Source organism: Aulonocara sp. 'chitande type north' Nkhata Bay, linkage group LG13 (genome assembly GCF_057382095.1).
Source record: "Aulonocara sp. 'chitande type north' Nkhata Bay isolate Kocher_YH1m ecotype deep benthic linkage group LG13, A_spYH_male_GT1.1, whole genome shotgun sequence".
Taxonomy (NCBI): Eukaryota; Metazoa; Chordata; class Actinopteri; order Cichliformes; family Cichlidae; genus Aulonocara; species Aulonocara sp. 'chitande type north' Nkhata Bay.
In genome coordinates, this window is record NC_141356.1 from 11,669,832 (window position 1) to 11,685,897 (window position 16,066).

General features: G+C 41.4%; 1 protein-coding gene across 1 annotated transcript in view; it reads right to left on the reverse strand.

The window, feature by feature from the left end:
• Window positions 1–16,066, reverse strand: part of hectd2 (HECT domain containing 2) — a 58,521-nt gene that overhangs the window by 10,802 nt on the left and 31,653 nt on the right. The window contains exons 15-18 of the mRNA XM_086258726.1: window positions 8,509–8,573; window positions 8,182–8,275; window positions 4,573–4,647; window positions 130–217 (exon numbers count right to left, since the gene is read on the reverse strand). Coding sequence (XP_086114852.1) covers window positions 130–217; window positions 4,573–4,647; window positions 8,182–8,275; window positions 8,509–8,573 — 322 coding nt within the window. The remainder of the gene's footprint in view (window positions 1–129; window positions 218–4,572; window positions 4,648–8,181; window positions 8,276–8,508; window positions 8,574–16,066) is intronic.

Genomic DNA, 16,066 nt, shown 5'->3' on the forward strand with positions numbered 1-16,066 from the left:
GGTACAAGTACTGCACTGCAGTTAAGGATGCAGGTTCATACAGGTACAAAATGCTCTTTGAGTGCCAGTGAGAATATCTGTTGCCTTGGAGGTGAGTTACTGCCAATGGTGACTGCAGTGTGGACTCACCCTTCCTGTTCTGCTTGGTGACGGGAATTTTGTCTCCTCCAGGCTTCAGGTTGTAGGATTTGACCACGCCCATCTCCTCCTGGAACACCTGAAACGCACAAAAATCAACATCACATATGCAATGGTGCACAAACTGTTGTAGGCCATCAGTGAAGAAAGCCCCGGCACTGGAACATCGAGTTGATTTTAGATCATGAATGTGTTTCTGCTTATCTTCAAATCAGCGCCCATATCAGCCAAGACTGCCAAAAAGAAACAACCAGGCAGTCACGGCGTGCTCACCGGTCTCGCTCTCTTACTTTGTTTTTCAGATAGTGGTTACTTTCACTTAACGAAAGATTAACAATGAATTTCTTGGCAATCTGATGCGAGGACAAGAATCCAGGAAGTCAGCGAGCTAGGTCAACAAACGGCCCACAAACAACTCATCGTCTCCATGTTGTGGTTTCATCGTGGATCGCTCAATACAAACATCATCAAATCGAAGAAAAGTTCCCATCCAATTAGATTTTTCTCCAATTGCTCCAACATATTTAATGAAGCCATGTAGAATTTGTCATGTCCTCAAAGTACACGGCAGTGGGTAGATTGGGCCTTTTTTGAGCCCTCATAACTTGTTAAAAAGCCTTTGTTAAAACCTGTTAGCAAATCTATTTAATTTCTATAATGGGATATATCATACAGTGTCAAACGTGTTATTGGCTCGGCTTGTTAATACCATGTTAATGGCTGTGCCGTAGAGGATATGAATAAGTGCTGGTACCAGGGATGTTTGATTTGGTTCTGATTAAAAACTGGAGTAAACTTAGAAAAGTACATTTTGAGTACGTCTTCAGGGTCATATCACCTTGTGTGACAAGCGGCTGGTAAAACAAGTTTCAGAATATTAAAGGTGTCATTTTTTCCTGCATTTTCAGACCAGATTGCAGCTTCACCTGCAGCTTGTTTTTCCAGAATATTCGACAGATGCTCAATCGGATAGAGCTCTGGGGAATCTGGGCGCTGCGTGAACACGTTCACCTTTTAGTCATGTTCTCCAGATCACTGCTGAACAATGTGCAGAGTTTACCCGGGCACATTATCCTGCCATCGGGGAATACCGCGGCCACAAACCGGTGTACATGATCAGCAGCAATGTATATGTGCATGTTAAAATAGCCAGTGCTCAAGGTCTATCAGCACCTGACTGTCCACATGATGCACAAGAAAACCTGAGGCACCCTTCATTCATCGCTCCACTCTCACACTCACATGTCCATTGTTGTGGCTGCAGCAGCTCTTAGGTTTGATAATGATCCTCCGGCACAAATAATCCTTGAGCTCAGTGTGCACCAGTAAGACCTACAACACCTGTCGCCTCATCGACGCTCTGACACATTCACAGTGAGATTGTCAGAGTTGTTCAGACACTGATGCTGGACATTTTTCCTGGTTCCAACACATCGACTGTGACAGCTGCTTTTGAAATGAAATAACCACTGTGATGTGCTCTTACCTCACCTGTCGATGCTTTCAATGGGTGGATGAGTTTTTTAATGTTTTGGTTCCCCCGGAGAGATTTTAAGAAAAGCCAAAAGTCAAATGAAAAGACAGGGAGCTAATAAGGTAACATACTCACTGCCTTTACAGTATGTGTAATAGTTGTGCTTGTGCGCCTCATCATCCCCAAAAGGCTCGTTCAGAGCCAGGAAATGTTTAAAAATACACTTTCATTTCGGGTTTACAGCTATGGTTACTGTAGAGAATTTATTATTTCAGTGTAGCCTGCAGCATTGCTTACAGAGGGGTATAAATGCAGTGAAAGGAATACATTGAAGTAGAAACATACAAGAATAGGACACAGTGAGCCGGAGCTAACCAAACTGATCGAGCAAACTGTAAGTCAGTGAGTTCATGTGTAGCACACAGAGGTGCGACTGTGACCAGCCTGCAGCTCACAGGGAGCTGACATACTGGGTTAAAATAACACCTCCTCTCTGCTGTTTGCAGACTCTTTCTTCCCACACATGCTCCAGCTTCACCTTTAACCCCAACAGATAGCACGAAGCAGCCTGATACAACCAGACTGTTCGCTAAATATGCAAGATGCTACAAAATGCAGGAAGAACTCATTTTAAATTGTTTCCACAGGCTTTAAAACTCACACTGCAACCTCTCTGTAATCTGTTTGCAGTAATCTGATATTTAAGTCAGTGCGTAAACTGATGAACAAATATACTATTTTTGTGCATATTCCAGGAAAATGAAAGACCTGCTTTGTCATGACTAATGCAGGAGGTTGTGAGCATCCTGTTATTCAGCAGGTGATTACATCTGCTGATCTAAACAGGAAGAGGGTTCTGAGGTTATTTTTTCTTTAAATTTAGACTAAAGGTTTTTTTTTGCAGGAAATATATTGATCCTATTGAAGTAAATTAAATGATTTTATTGAATTTAGTTAATTTTTGTTTTTGCTTTTAAGAGATGCAGCTACCCAAGAAAATGAGCAGTAGAAGATAATTTGACTTTTGAAGTTGGAGTGGACAATTCATGTACATGCTTCACCTGAAGTTTATATTCAGTGTCTGAATTGAAATAATAAATTTGACTATTTATTTAATAAGAGAGCATAGTCTCAGGGCAAGATTACACAGCACTTTACTTTCTCTCGCCTCCAACACACTTCATTCATTCAGCTCATCGTCTTGTTCTGAGGCAGCTTCAGCATTTCACACCCAGCTGATCACTTCAATCAGAGGATTTGGAGCAGGGACTGGCTCCCCAAAGGAGAACCTGCCAGCTTCAGGATATATAAATATTCAACTACTAACTTGAAGGATATGGAACTTTGGGGGGAGGAAAGGTTGTGATTGGTCAGTCAGGGTCATTCCTTGTGACAGGGAGGAAGAGTGGACCACAGAGTCAGGTCTGAGGAACCTAAGTAGGCCAAGGGTCAGTGTGTGTGTGTGTGTGCGTGTGTCAGGAGCATGGAGAGAACTTTGACGCATTTTAACAGAGCACCAGGATGCTGCACTACTCCAAAGTCAAATGTCAGAAATGTGATATCCACCTCTGTTTCACATCCACCAGCAGCTGCTTCACGAGGTTCCACACAGGATGGCTGTCAGTGTCAGACACACAGACTGACCCATGCATGCGCACAGAAACACGCACACACACTTACTTGGTTGCTGGGAAATCTTTTTTGACATCCACAACACGAGTATGCACAGAAAGCAGCGACACTGTTGCCTTGAGGCAAGTATATCGTAAAAAATGAATGTTTTTATTTGTAGCGACACGTGTTCATTTAACCTCTGAGACTGGGGGATTTTAACCAGGAGCATATGGGGGAATGACCCCGTTAGGGCCAACCTCTGGTGGCTATTTAGCACTTCTGTGTTGGTGTTTGTCATCACAGGCTGATGCTTTAAAAAGATCAATAATCTGACTGAACCCTGAAAACCAGGTTTCCAAACTATTAGACAGTTTCAGACCCATCTGTACCAAGAAAGCACTACATTTTTAAATTTTTGTTACTCTGATGTTGTTAGTGAAATAAACGTTCATTCGTAGTTTGTGTTTGACATTTGACTTCCTGGCTGGACGTCATCGGTGGAACCGATCCATGTCACCCACTGCTCTAAAATTACCAGAGCAGTCACAGCTGTCTGTCGCCACCTTCATACACTTTAATCTTGATGTCTGTGGTGTGTTACTGTGTGCATATAACAGTTCTAACAATAGCTGCTTGGAAATTTTCCATGTATTGAGGTCTCTTTCACATCATTAACAACCGGAATCAATAAAATCCTGCAGTCAGGTAATCACGTACACCTTTATTCAATTACAGTTAACAGCTGAACTCAATCCTAGAGGACAACAAAGGAAAGTCTTTGTCAGATTTTATACAAGTGGCATTTCTGCATTTTCACACCTTTTGCAAGAGTGGAAACATGTGCGGAGCAGAAGCTATTCAACATCACAAATCTCTGAGCTTCAGGGCTGTAACACAACAGCAAGTTACTTTAACGACTTTAACGAGGGCAAGTCACATCACTTTCATTACCACTCCCCTTTTTTTCAAAGCCCAAGATTGGCTTCTTATAACTTGGGTTGAACTGTTATGAGTGCTGAAAGCAAACTGAATGCAATGCTGTGCAGCAGGAAGTTAACGAAGTAGCTAACTAAGCTAAATGTCAGCCATGTTAGCTGTTCTGTTGCCTTTTCTGGCTCATTTTCATTCTCCCAACAACAATTTGGACGATCGTTGGCTGCAACTGAGCGCACAACAGGAGACGAGGAACTGTCTCTAAAACCAGTTTGTCTCTTTGCTGTTGTTTTCATGTCCAAATTGCTAGCCTAATGTAGCAGAACCCTGTAGTTACCACTGGTGGCCACAGGGGGCACTGTTGACTCTGCTCAGCAAATCCTACACAAGCTGCTTTAAAAGAAGAGTTTTACCTGGAAGGTGAGGTAGAAGTCCTCTTCCACATTTCCCTCATAGCTTAGCAGCTCTCCCAAACCGTGAGCCAGCTCCTGCAGATGGACACGAGAGGTCGAGAGGTCAGAATCAGGAAACGCATGAATGAGTTGCAGCATTTTTCATTTCTGTAAGTCACAGCTTTTGTTTGGTGTTGATGGATTGGAGGGAAAACTCTGTGACTGCAGGTTAGGAATGAAACAGTGTTTTTAACACACCCTCTTCTGACAGAACACGAAGATGACAAATGTCTCACACAGTTCGCCTGAGGTCTGAGTTCTAATGAGTTTAGTCTGGTTATGCCCCACCTCAAAACGTCGACATACCTCAGAAGCAATAAATTAAAGCTCCGCTGAGCTGCGAATAATGACTCTGACGCCGATATCTGAAATCAGTAATGTGGGGACAAAGAAGACCCGAGATGGCACGGAAGCAACTAATCAGTACATTTATTTGTGTTTTGTGTCGTTACGTCATCGTCCTTCTGACTTACGATTGATTTTACAGTTTTAAGGCGCTCTGAGGCAAACACGGTGAATCCCACTGGTGTTTGGATAAAGTCTGTTCCTGGAGAGTTTCCAGAGTTATGGTTCCAGCATCAACTCAGGCCTCAAACTATATCTGATTTCCTGCTGTTACACAACTAGGGACAGTTATAGCACCTGTGTGTTTGCGTGTGTGTGTCTGTGTGTGTACTACGAAGGAGAGGTTTGACCTTCATGAGGACGAAGGTGTTGGATGTGAAGCAGCTCGTGTATCGGATAACTCGGACTGACCGTCAGGAGATGTTTCACGATCTTTCTGAAGGTCTTTACGTATGAATGAACAAACGAATGACAAACATCTTTATTATCTCTTGAAGTCACAGCTAAACTGCACGGAAACTGCAACTAAAATAACAACTACAGCAACTTTTGTGGCTAACATGGCAATTTCTGCAACTAACCCAACCATTAAAAAGTGCAGCAATATAAGCAAACCACAGCAACACCTGCAACTAAACATGGCACCTCTTCAAACTCCAGCAACAGCTGGAACTGTTGTGGCAACAACTGCAAGCAATCCAACTACAGGGAACTGCATCTGACATGGTGACTATTGCAACTGAATCAACTCAGCCTATGCAAACACAAGTACACATGCAGCAACTGTGGCAACATTTGCAAATGAACCAATATCTGCAGCAAAGCTTTCAACCAAGCACGGCAAATTCTGCAACTGACCCAACCACCATAAACTACTGCAACTAAGCAAACTATTGAAATTGCAGCAACACCTGCGAGAATTGTGCTGGCAACTACAATCAGTCCACAAAGAACTACAGCAACTTCTGTATCTTAACATATCAGTAACTCTGGCGACTCATGCAACTAATGGTGGCTACTGCAACTTTGCATGTCTACATCTGCAAAAAAGCAACAAGTACAGCTCCATTAACTAACACATTAGCTATTGCAAACTAAACTAAATCAACCACTAAATTAACCAAGCAAACGAGGAGGAGAAACAGGAAGTCTCGTCAGAGCTCAGCAGCTGATAGCATCCGATGTGTCAAACAGTCAACTTCACAGGAATCCAGTGAAAGTTTCACTTTATTTTCTATAAATGAAAAATAAACTGCCTGCAAGGTGAAAGCAGGTTATGAGCACGCAGCCTCATCCTGACCTATCTGTGCAGGACAAAGACTGAAACAGCGAACCGCAAAGAACGAAGGAAAACAAACTGATCTTGAGACATCTGACCAGTTCACTTAGCTGCTAGAAACTCCATCAATACTCAGCGCACAGATGCAAAGTGTGAAACCCTCAAAGCCAAACACGCCCCCATCAAAAATACTGTAGGGCTGTCTCATCACATCTTGAAACGTCAGCGGGTGCGGACGTGACTCAAAGACTGACAGTAAACGGAAGAGTCAGAGTCATGTCAGAAAAACTGAAAAAAAAAGTATTACTCAAAAAGCAGAAGTAGGTCAAACTCACGTCAGCACATCAAAACATCACTACCTGCTATAAAATATAAAATAACAGACGCTGAACAAATTGCATTTACTTTATTTCTTAATCTGAGCAATTTGCATTGATCAGGATGGATGTCGATCGGCTTATCCAACGCTGTGGTCCAAAGAGAGGCGCTCTGATGTTCGGACATTCTCAAAGTTAACGAGACAACATCAAAATTAATTTGCATCAATTCAATCTTTATGCTGCTCGGAGAATGATCGAGTCCAAGTGATGAGGCACGTGTACAGTGATTTATTCTGCATAATAACCTCAAAGAAAACCAAGTTTGGTTTCTACACGACTCAGCTGGAGTGAAGGAGTATCTCTGGATCTTATACATGACAGAATAGGCGTGTGTAGTGAGAGACTGACAGGTGGATTATGGGTGCAGTCTGTCATCATACGGTCTGTTATGGTGACGATACGTGGTGCTGTAAATAGTGGCCAAAAGAACAAGACGACAGATACCATCGATGGAAATGAGCTCTCTCTGGGTTCAGCTTTACAGACTGAACATGCTTCTCTGCTGAGAGCTGCACACAGCCCTTTCAGCCACTGTCTGTGATTTTCATGCTTTATTTTGCCACTTGGTGGCTGTAATGTTTTGCATGTTCCACATCTTTTGTGATTTATTCGCCGCGTTGTGCGATGTGAACTGTTTACAAAGAAACCAGGAAACAGCCTCTGACAGCACACCGATGAAGCCACAGACCCTCGGTATGCTTTACTATCAAATCCCAAAGCTGCGTGTGTGATAGACTTTATATAAAAGTGTGTGTAAGGCAAAGAGAAATTTACTAACTAGGTGTGAGAGAAACTGGGGGGAGCACTCGGCAAATGAAGCTAAAGTTTCCAACTATTTGTTACATCAACAGTTAAATGTGAATTTGACCAAATCAAAGAAAACACAGCGAAAAAAATCTTGAAAATCTATGAAAAATGAGCATGCATAGCTGTGGGCTGGCACACTGCATGAAAAGACAACCCAGCACTGTGAAAATTACACAAGGGAATGTGAGCGGGAGAACACATGAAGCTAGGTCAGAGGAATGCAGGGCACTTAAATCACTTAACCCCAATCTCACAACAGTGCATGGAGTTAAATTTAGACTCCTCAAAGAGAAGGATTATGGGAAAGACGAGGGTGAAAGGCGAGCCGGAGAGTTCATAAGTTTAACTCTGGCGCCCTCTAGTGGCGGGCAAGAGAAATGTAAGCGTGAAAATGGTTCAACATTACAAGATTTTAGTTTTCCAGAGTAATTTAACAGCTCCTACATGTGATTTTAAGAAAAGAAAAACCTAAACGTGTTAGGGTAGTGCAACCCAACCAGCATTCCCAGCTTAAAACACGACTTTGTGCCACTGTGTCTTTTACAAAAAGTACCTTTGGCACAGCCTATATGTGCTGAGGGTTTACCTTCTTTTCCAAAGCATGAAAAGAAAGAGAAAGACGATCCTGTCCAAACACAGGACAGGTCCCATCAAGCACAATCAAACTGACTGAAGAGAACATAAAGTCAGTCTTTTTTATAATGAAGCTAATCTGAGTCTCTAACTAGAGAGCAGAAGAGGTGTAAATGAAATACCTACCGGCATGATCTGCTGCAGGTCATCCAGGGTGGCATTTGCCATGCCAACGAGGGCATTTTGGTCACATGGTACAGTGGGTGGTGTGAGGAGCTTCCTGTAAGAACAGAAGAATTACAATTATTAAAGGTTACTTCATATTATTCCCTCTAAATGTTGGATTGTGACATCTGAAAAATCAGCAAAAGTTTCTACAGCATCTCTATGATTAGCTGCAACTCGTGCACAGGAAGCTTTTGCAGCTGTGAGGTGATCCATCGCTGACAGCAGCGTTACACTTTAGATTCTGCAGAAGAAGAAACACTGTAAAAGGAATGGAAACTCACCCACCTGTAACAGTAGAGAGGGAAGTGGATGTCCAGCGCGATGCTGTTGTAAACAGCTAAGCCCATCAGCTGATCAGACATGAGGTTAAGGAGGAAACAACACAATAATGTAACGCAAAGTAAAAATAAGCTTCTCTCAGTCCTCGGGGGGAGACTCTAAATAATTATGGGTCTTTTTTGTTTTAAGTTTGTTTTCATCTTTATTATTAACTTTAAGTTGTCTATTATTGTATATTTGTTTTGTATTTTTCTGCTACACAAATGTCACTTAATTAATATATTGACTGATTGATATTTCCACGCTTAAGTTAAAATGCTTAGTTTAGTGTTGAATGTGGGCGAAACTGTGAAATTACTGTAAAAAAAAAAAAAAAAAAAACAAAAACAAATTGAACTTATGAACAGTCATCTAAATTTTAGTAGAAGGGAAATGTAGGTCAGGGAAAACAAACAAACTGTGCCCTTCATTGTTTACCTGTGAGCTATCATCATGTTACTGCAAATATGCTAATGGTTACACGAGCCTTTCATATAACAGGAAACAACTTTTGGGGTTCTGAACCTGGAGGGAAACGTGCAGAAGGTTCAAATTTATATTCCCAAACCCAACAAGAGCACTTCTCTGTTGGAGGAACTGCCCTCTGGGCCAGCAGCAATATTAAATTATATTTCAGTAACAAACATTTCACTTTTCATTAAAAAACCTGATCCGCCAACGGAGAGAAGCATGCAGCTAACACTGCAGCTCAGATGGAGGCGAGAGCGTTTAATCTGTGCCGAGCACGAAGCTCTCAGACACACACTTTCATTTACGCAGTGTTGCGCACATTTACAATATCTAATATCACAATTAATCTAATTAACAAAAGAACAAATTTATTTCTCTTTCGTGCAGAGCAAACGTTACGATGTCAACCTCTGTGTGTGTGTGTGTGTGTGTGCATAGGTGATAGAGAGTTCACGTTGTGAATGTCACATGGTCATACAATTTTTTTCTTCATTTTCTATGTGAAGGGCGGCGGCCCTACACACTCACAAACTGCTCACAGCTGCCGCATGTGGCGACCAGATGTGGTGTAATTGTGCGTGTAGGTTGAGAGTGTGTGCGTCTGTGATGTGAAGACCACTGTTACAGGTAGGTGACACACATGTATGCAAATAAATAAATCGCTCTCTGTGCGCACACACACACACACACACACACACAGGCCCCAACATGAAAACAAACATAAACTGGACCATTAGCGCAACCATTTAGGAGGCCATTAAGAAGTCACACACACACACACACACACACACACACACACACACACACACACACACACACACACACACACACACACACACACGCACGGCACCTTAAAGCATTTAGCAGCCCTGGTTCATAAATCTACACTTTATGGGACAGGCATGAACAAAGCTGTCTCCCTCTGTCTTTTATCTCTTTATCCACCTCTCCTTACTCCTTACGTGCCCACTCCGTTTCACAACCCCTCTCCATCCCTCTCTCTCTCTCTCTCTCCTTCCTTCTTTTTGCTTTTCTGGTCCTTAAAGTCAGAGTTTTCTCATCGCCGCCGCAACCTAACGAGGCACAAAGTCACATGTAAAATCTGCAAATTAATTCTGCTACTGATAAGTTTTTCACACAGGAAGTGCTGGATAAACGAACAGGTTTTATGTCACAGCTCGTCACAACCTTGACGAGGAATACTCGGAGCACCGCGCAGCATCGCTGCTGCTCTGTGGCAACTTCATTACAAAACACAGATCAGAGTACGTGACGACTAACACAAAACTTTAGAGCTTCAATTAAATTAGCACACACCAGCTGACACAGAGGCCGCCTCGTGGAGCCGCCCCCTTCGCATGCTGGCCTCCTTACACAAAGACTCTCAGTCTGCAAACAATCTCTTTAGAAAGGTTTACGGGGTGTGATGATGGCAGCAATATTAGGGCTGAACAAAAGATGTTTTGCACGCCAAAGCCAGGGTTAGAAAATGCCGTTTTAACTCGTTCACACTAACGATTCGGTTTGGCCTCTCCCGTTCGCCTACATCTCTGCTCTGATGTTATCCTTATCCATGCAAACCACATATGCACATGACTGCTCGATCACAAATCCTCCTGGTTATGAAGTCCAAACCCAAAAAAACAAAGAAAACAGAGAAACAAACAAACAATCATCATAAAAAATACAGATTTGAACGCTTTCACTGGGATGCAGCTGATCTCCAGTCCAAATGAAACTGAAAATGTTTTTTGTGTTAGTTTTACATAATTTCTTCTTGCAGACGTTTATGATTTTTAGAGCAATTATTGTAATTATTACAACATGGTACCAAAGGTAGAATAATGACATTCTAATAGTTTTAAGCTAGATATGATTTTCCTCCAGTTATTAATTATTCTCTTTTTTGGTCATTAAAAATAATATGATTAGTTACCACATATGGATCTTTTTTCACCAAATTCAGGCTTAAATAATCAGGAAGCTGTCCTCGGGGGATCCCCGTTCCAGGCTCTCAGGAACCCGCAAAGACTGTAAGGATCTGCACCATGCGACAAGGTGAAAAATTAAATTTTCAGCTCTTATTTTTATTTTCATCATCGCTCTCCCCCTCTCTGTTTGTGACACACTGTGCCTCATAAATGTGGGGGCTAAGTAAGTGGCTGACGGTCGTTACTCTGACCACCTCTGCAACGTGGTTTTCACTGTCTGTGTGGCCAGAAACAAAGACTAAACACAACATAAGTGAAATAATGATCTGAGCACTGATGAATTAGGGATGTGAAGTAAAACAGCAGTTCCATTAGTCTTTGTGATTGTTAATATACACACAAAAAGATTTTTAAACAAAACAAGTATGTATAGTGCGTATAAAAGCACATGTAACTCAACAGCTGATGATTTTACACACAGAGCGCTGGAAACATTGCAGCTGGACTTTATTTCAGCCCCGTGTTCTGGCAGATAAATTGGGTTTCATCTTTCCACGTGTTCATCTCTCTTTCTCATCAATGTTTATTCCACTTTGTTTACATCTGTTTATATTCTGTCATTTCATTTGACATCCCCCCACTGCACCACTTTCCTTTTCACTTATCTCCCTCTGTTTAGTCTCTGTTACACACTCTCTCCCTGCCCTCTGCCACATATCCACAATGATACAGTGCTGCCATGGCGACAACACAAGAACCAGGGAGACAGATAAATTAGCTCCCAGCACAGACACACATGTGGAACATGCAAAAAACACCCAGCAGCAAACACACACGTGTAAGTACACAGATTTCCACTTCTTTCTTCTTTTGCTCACTCACTGATTCGACAACTGCACATTTATGTTTCCCTCATTACAGAGGACTCGTTTACTGAAGACGTACTCCGACCTTAACCGCCGCTGTAACCGAAAACTGCCTCATCCCAAAAATTTACGTTTATGGGAACTTAAAGTTGAACGCTGGATCCCCAGTGTGCGACTCAATAAACAGATTTATGTTCACACACACACACACACACACACACACACACACACACACACACACACACACACACACACACACACACACTAACCTGGTGAGGAATGGCAGCTATTAGGTTATGTAACCTTTTGACAGTTCCCAGCTGGCTAGTAACTGAGCCCGAAGTGCTGAATCACTTTCTGGCCACATATTACACACACATGAACTCTATGAACACACACACACACACACACACACACACACACACACACACACACACACACACACACACACACACACGCACATAAACTTTCATTGAGGAGAGAAGAATGATAATAATAACACAGGGAGGCTGTGCTGTGCATGAATGTGTAAAAAGTGAGTGAAACAATGCAAAAATATGCAGGTCCGTTTTAGGTGGGGCCGAGTCAAAATGAAGGAATGTCCACATGAACTGAAAATATTTTAAATTGAGTGAAAAATTGAAGCTAATCTCAGCCCTCCGACTGGAGAACAGGCATTTTACATTTCTGACCACCTGACTATCATTTCCTTTTCCTGCACGTGGCAACTTTCAAGCTACACACGGTGCAGTTAGCTCCAACAGCCTGAAAGAAGGTGGGAAGGTGCAGCTGCCTGTAGTCAGAAAGCTGTCGGATACAATGCAGTAAAAAATGTATTTAATTTTTAAAGTTCACATTAACACACTAACACCCAGTCTTGTAAAACAGCATCCAGATGGATTTACTGTATATAATACTGTATTCACATTATTTATTTATTCATTGTAGTTGAGTTTAATAGGAATAAATGGTGTGTTGTATTTACTGTATTTAACCCAGACTGCAATCCTTCCCTGACCTTAACTAAAGTGCTTCTGTTGTTAAAACGTAACCACAGAGGGGACTTGCAGTCCCTGGCCTCTGCTCCCACCATCCACCACATCCACCTTCCTGTGACTTCTGCGTACTTACACGCAGTGAATGGAAACTATGATGCTCGCGAGTTAAACTCAGACGGCAATTATGTGCCTGAAAACTCAGCGAGTGGTTGAGTTGATGCATGAACAGAATTTGTAGAAGACAAAGAAGTACATTTTGTAGTAACTCTATTACAAAACTCTGCAGAGCAGACAAAAGGGAAGAGAAACTGGACCAGAATCTTTGAGGACTGGGTGCCAGTTAAAGGAGCCAACATGTGATAATGCAGGAAACATAAAACCTATCATTAGTGTTTGTAATGCATCTGCTCAGAGGATCGTGCTTTATGTTCAGAATTGTCATTTTTGTGCTGGTTCACGTTATGTTGTTTTAACAGCTTGCTGTTAAATTTCCTGACCTGAAACTGAAGACAAATGTTAACTTAATCTTGTTCCAGATTGACCTGTATGATGTTAACTGTGGATGAATGAAAAGCTTGTAGTGCGTCTGTACTTGTTGCACTTACATAACAGCTACCAAAGGCCGCCTATAGCCCGTGAGCCACACTTTGAGAACCCTGAAACAGCAGGAGCAAAACAGCTGATCTTTGGTGCGTTTCAGGCTGAAGCAGAAGGATAAGTGATGAGCTTCACTGCTGACTGAACGTTTGCATTGACTTAATGACACAGACTGTATATAAAAGACAGAAGTAATGATGTCACAGTTTCAATAAAGCATATCATGCTTTATTGCCGGTTACAAAGTTGTATCAATAAGACTTCAAACTAGCAGCTGAACCAAAAACTCATGAAGGAATTGTTTACTGAGGTCACAGATTTACAACTGGAAGGCAAAGGAAGCGCCCCCTGCTGGCCATTATTATAACTGGGCTGATCATGTAACTCATGTACTCAAACCTACTGAGAGGAGCACTACAATCATTTTCTCATAAACATGCAAACAATCAGACTTCCTTTTGCAATGTAAGACGCTGCCCTCTGCTGCCCAATGAAAAGCAGGTTTAAGGCAATTCTATATTAGGCTGTGTCCATTTTTGGTTTACAGCAGGGGCGGAGCGTGGGGGTGGCTTACGGGGCTTAAGCCCGGGTTGTTTTGTCAGAAGCCCGGGGTATTTTGGAGTGTAATTTTTTCATAGTTAGATGCCTGGCTGACAACTGTATAAAACAAAAAGTACACACAATATTCGAAGCACATAGTGCACACTGTGGGAATTTACGACTGTGCGTGAATCCCCCCCTGATATTGGTATGATCCAAGCTCAGGCACTAAGCGACTGAGCGAGGGGGCGGGGGGAGCTGCTGCCCGTGAGTGCGCTGTTGGAGAGACGGAGCCAGCCATACTAAGGAGAGCTTAAGTTTGAGCAGGTACCAAAGCAAATCATTCGTACCGTACAAATAATGTAAATATGACGGTGCATCACGAAAGATTGATATCAAACTGATCACTTGACCAATATTATTTTACTTGCTCTTCAAGTGAATCAACAAATGGCGAAATGAAAAGCCGAACAAATGCTATTTTTTAGAGAGTCTTAGCTTACGTGTGTTTATTTCATATTTTCAGTTCTTACCCTCCCCGACTAATTCGGTTTCAGTTATGTACTGAAATATAAGAATGGACATTAGAGGCTTCTTTCAAAGAAAAAACTCAGGTAAATGTTATTTTATATATTATGCTTTGTATGTTGTTCAGTATATTTCTATGCAAAACAAGAGGGATTTCAGTACACAGCAGGATATTCACATTTGTAACCAGATATTTACATACACTTTAGGGAGAAAACATAAAACATTTTTACTGTACAACATCAATTTAGAGTAAACTTTTGTTTTAGATAAATATTGAAATATATTTTGAATTAGTTAAATGTCAGAATAAAGAGAGACAGAGCTGTCTATTTTTTATCACTTTCATTAAATTTAGGAGTACATATACACTAAGTTTGTTAATTAATAAGAAAACTCCAGACGATTCCATTCTGAGCTGAAGAAGCTTCTGATAGGTTAGTAGAGTCCATGTGAGTAAATTGGTGGCACAGCTGTGGATGCATATAAGGCAAAACACAGAGCCTGTTTCTTTGACATGGGAACATCAAGAGATGTCAACCAAAACACCAGGAACAGAACTGTGGAGCTCCATAAGTGTGGCTCAGTTTGAATACAATTTGGTGCCATTTGCAATTAAAAAACACAGACAGTTTCTCTCTTTACTCTTAAAGTTAACAAATATGTTTTTATATTTATCAATCTAAAAAAATAAACATTTAGTCTGATTTGATGTTACAATTAAAAAAGTGTTTGTGTTTTGATCCGAAGAGTTTGTAAATATCTGGTTTCAACTGTATATTTGATGATTGTCAGCACAAAGAGGGAGAGAGAGGAGCAGAGATTGAGATGGAGAATGAGGACAGAACAGAGATGAACAAGAGCAGGTGAGACACACATGTTAGTCAAATGGTTGCTTACTAAAAGTATCACCGTATCATAGGTACTCATGTATCTCGTACCTAGTGTTTCTTTTTAGGTTTGCTATTTTTCAAATTCTACATTTATTAAGTTCTGCAGGCTTGTTTGCACAACAAGGCTAAATAATTATATAAACTTTTCTCAATCTAAATATTGTACTTTGGTAGAATTAAATAAATAAGTGTAGTGCAGGTCTATGATGATTTTTAGTGCTACTATCATCTAGTTCTGATTGTGGTTATGTCTTGGTTAAGTCCTCAGTAATCCTGCTTTTGAACTGTTGTAGTCCTGTTTTAATTCTGGATCAGTTCTGGGTCTGGTTGAATTGGGGTTTAGTCCCTGTGTCTTGATACAGCCCCGACTTCGTTCTGCCTTGCTGCTCAATTAAAAAACTAGTTTAAGGTGTCCTGCATGTGTGATATATATATTTCCCTATATGAAGTCACTTTTTTGAACAAAACTCAAAACAGAGCCTATTAATCTTTCAGTCATTTCTACACCCCCCCCCCCCCCCCCCTCAAAAAAAAAAAAAAAAAATCCCACATGCATACTACCCTTTAGGGCTAAGCCCCGGGTGTTTCAAATGTCTGGCTCCTCCTCTGGTTTACAGTCTGTGATAAAAACATACTTTTTTAATATCATTTATTATTTAAAAACACACAAACCTGCTGTGATTCTATTTGTATTTGTTATG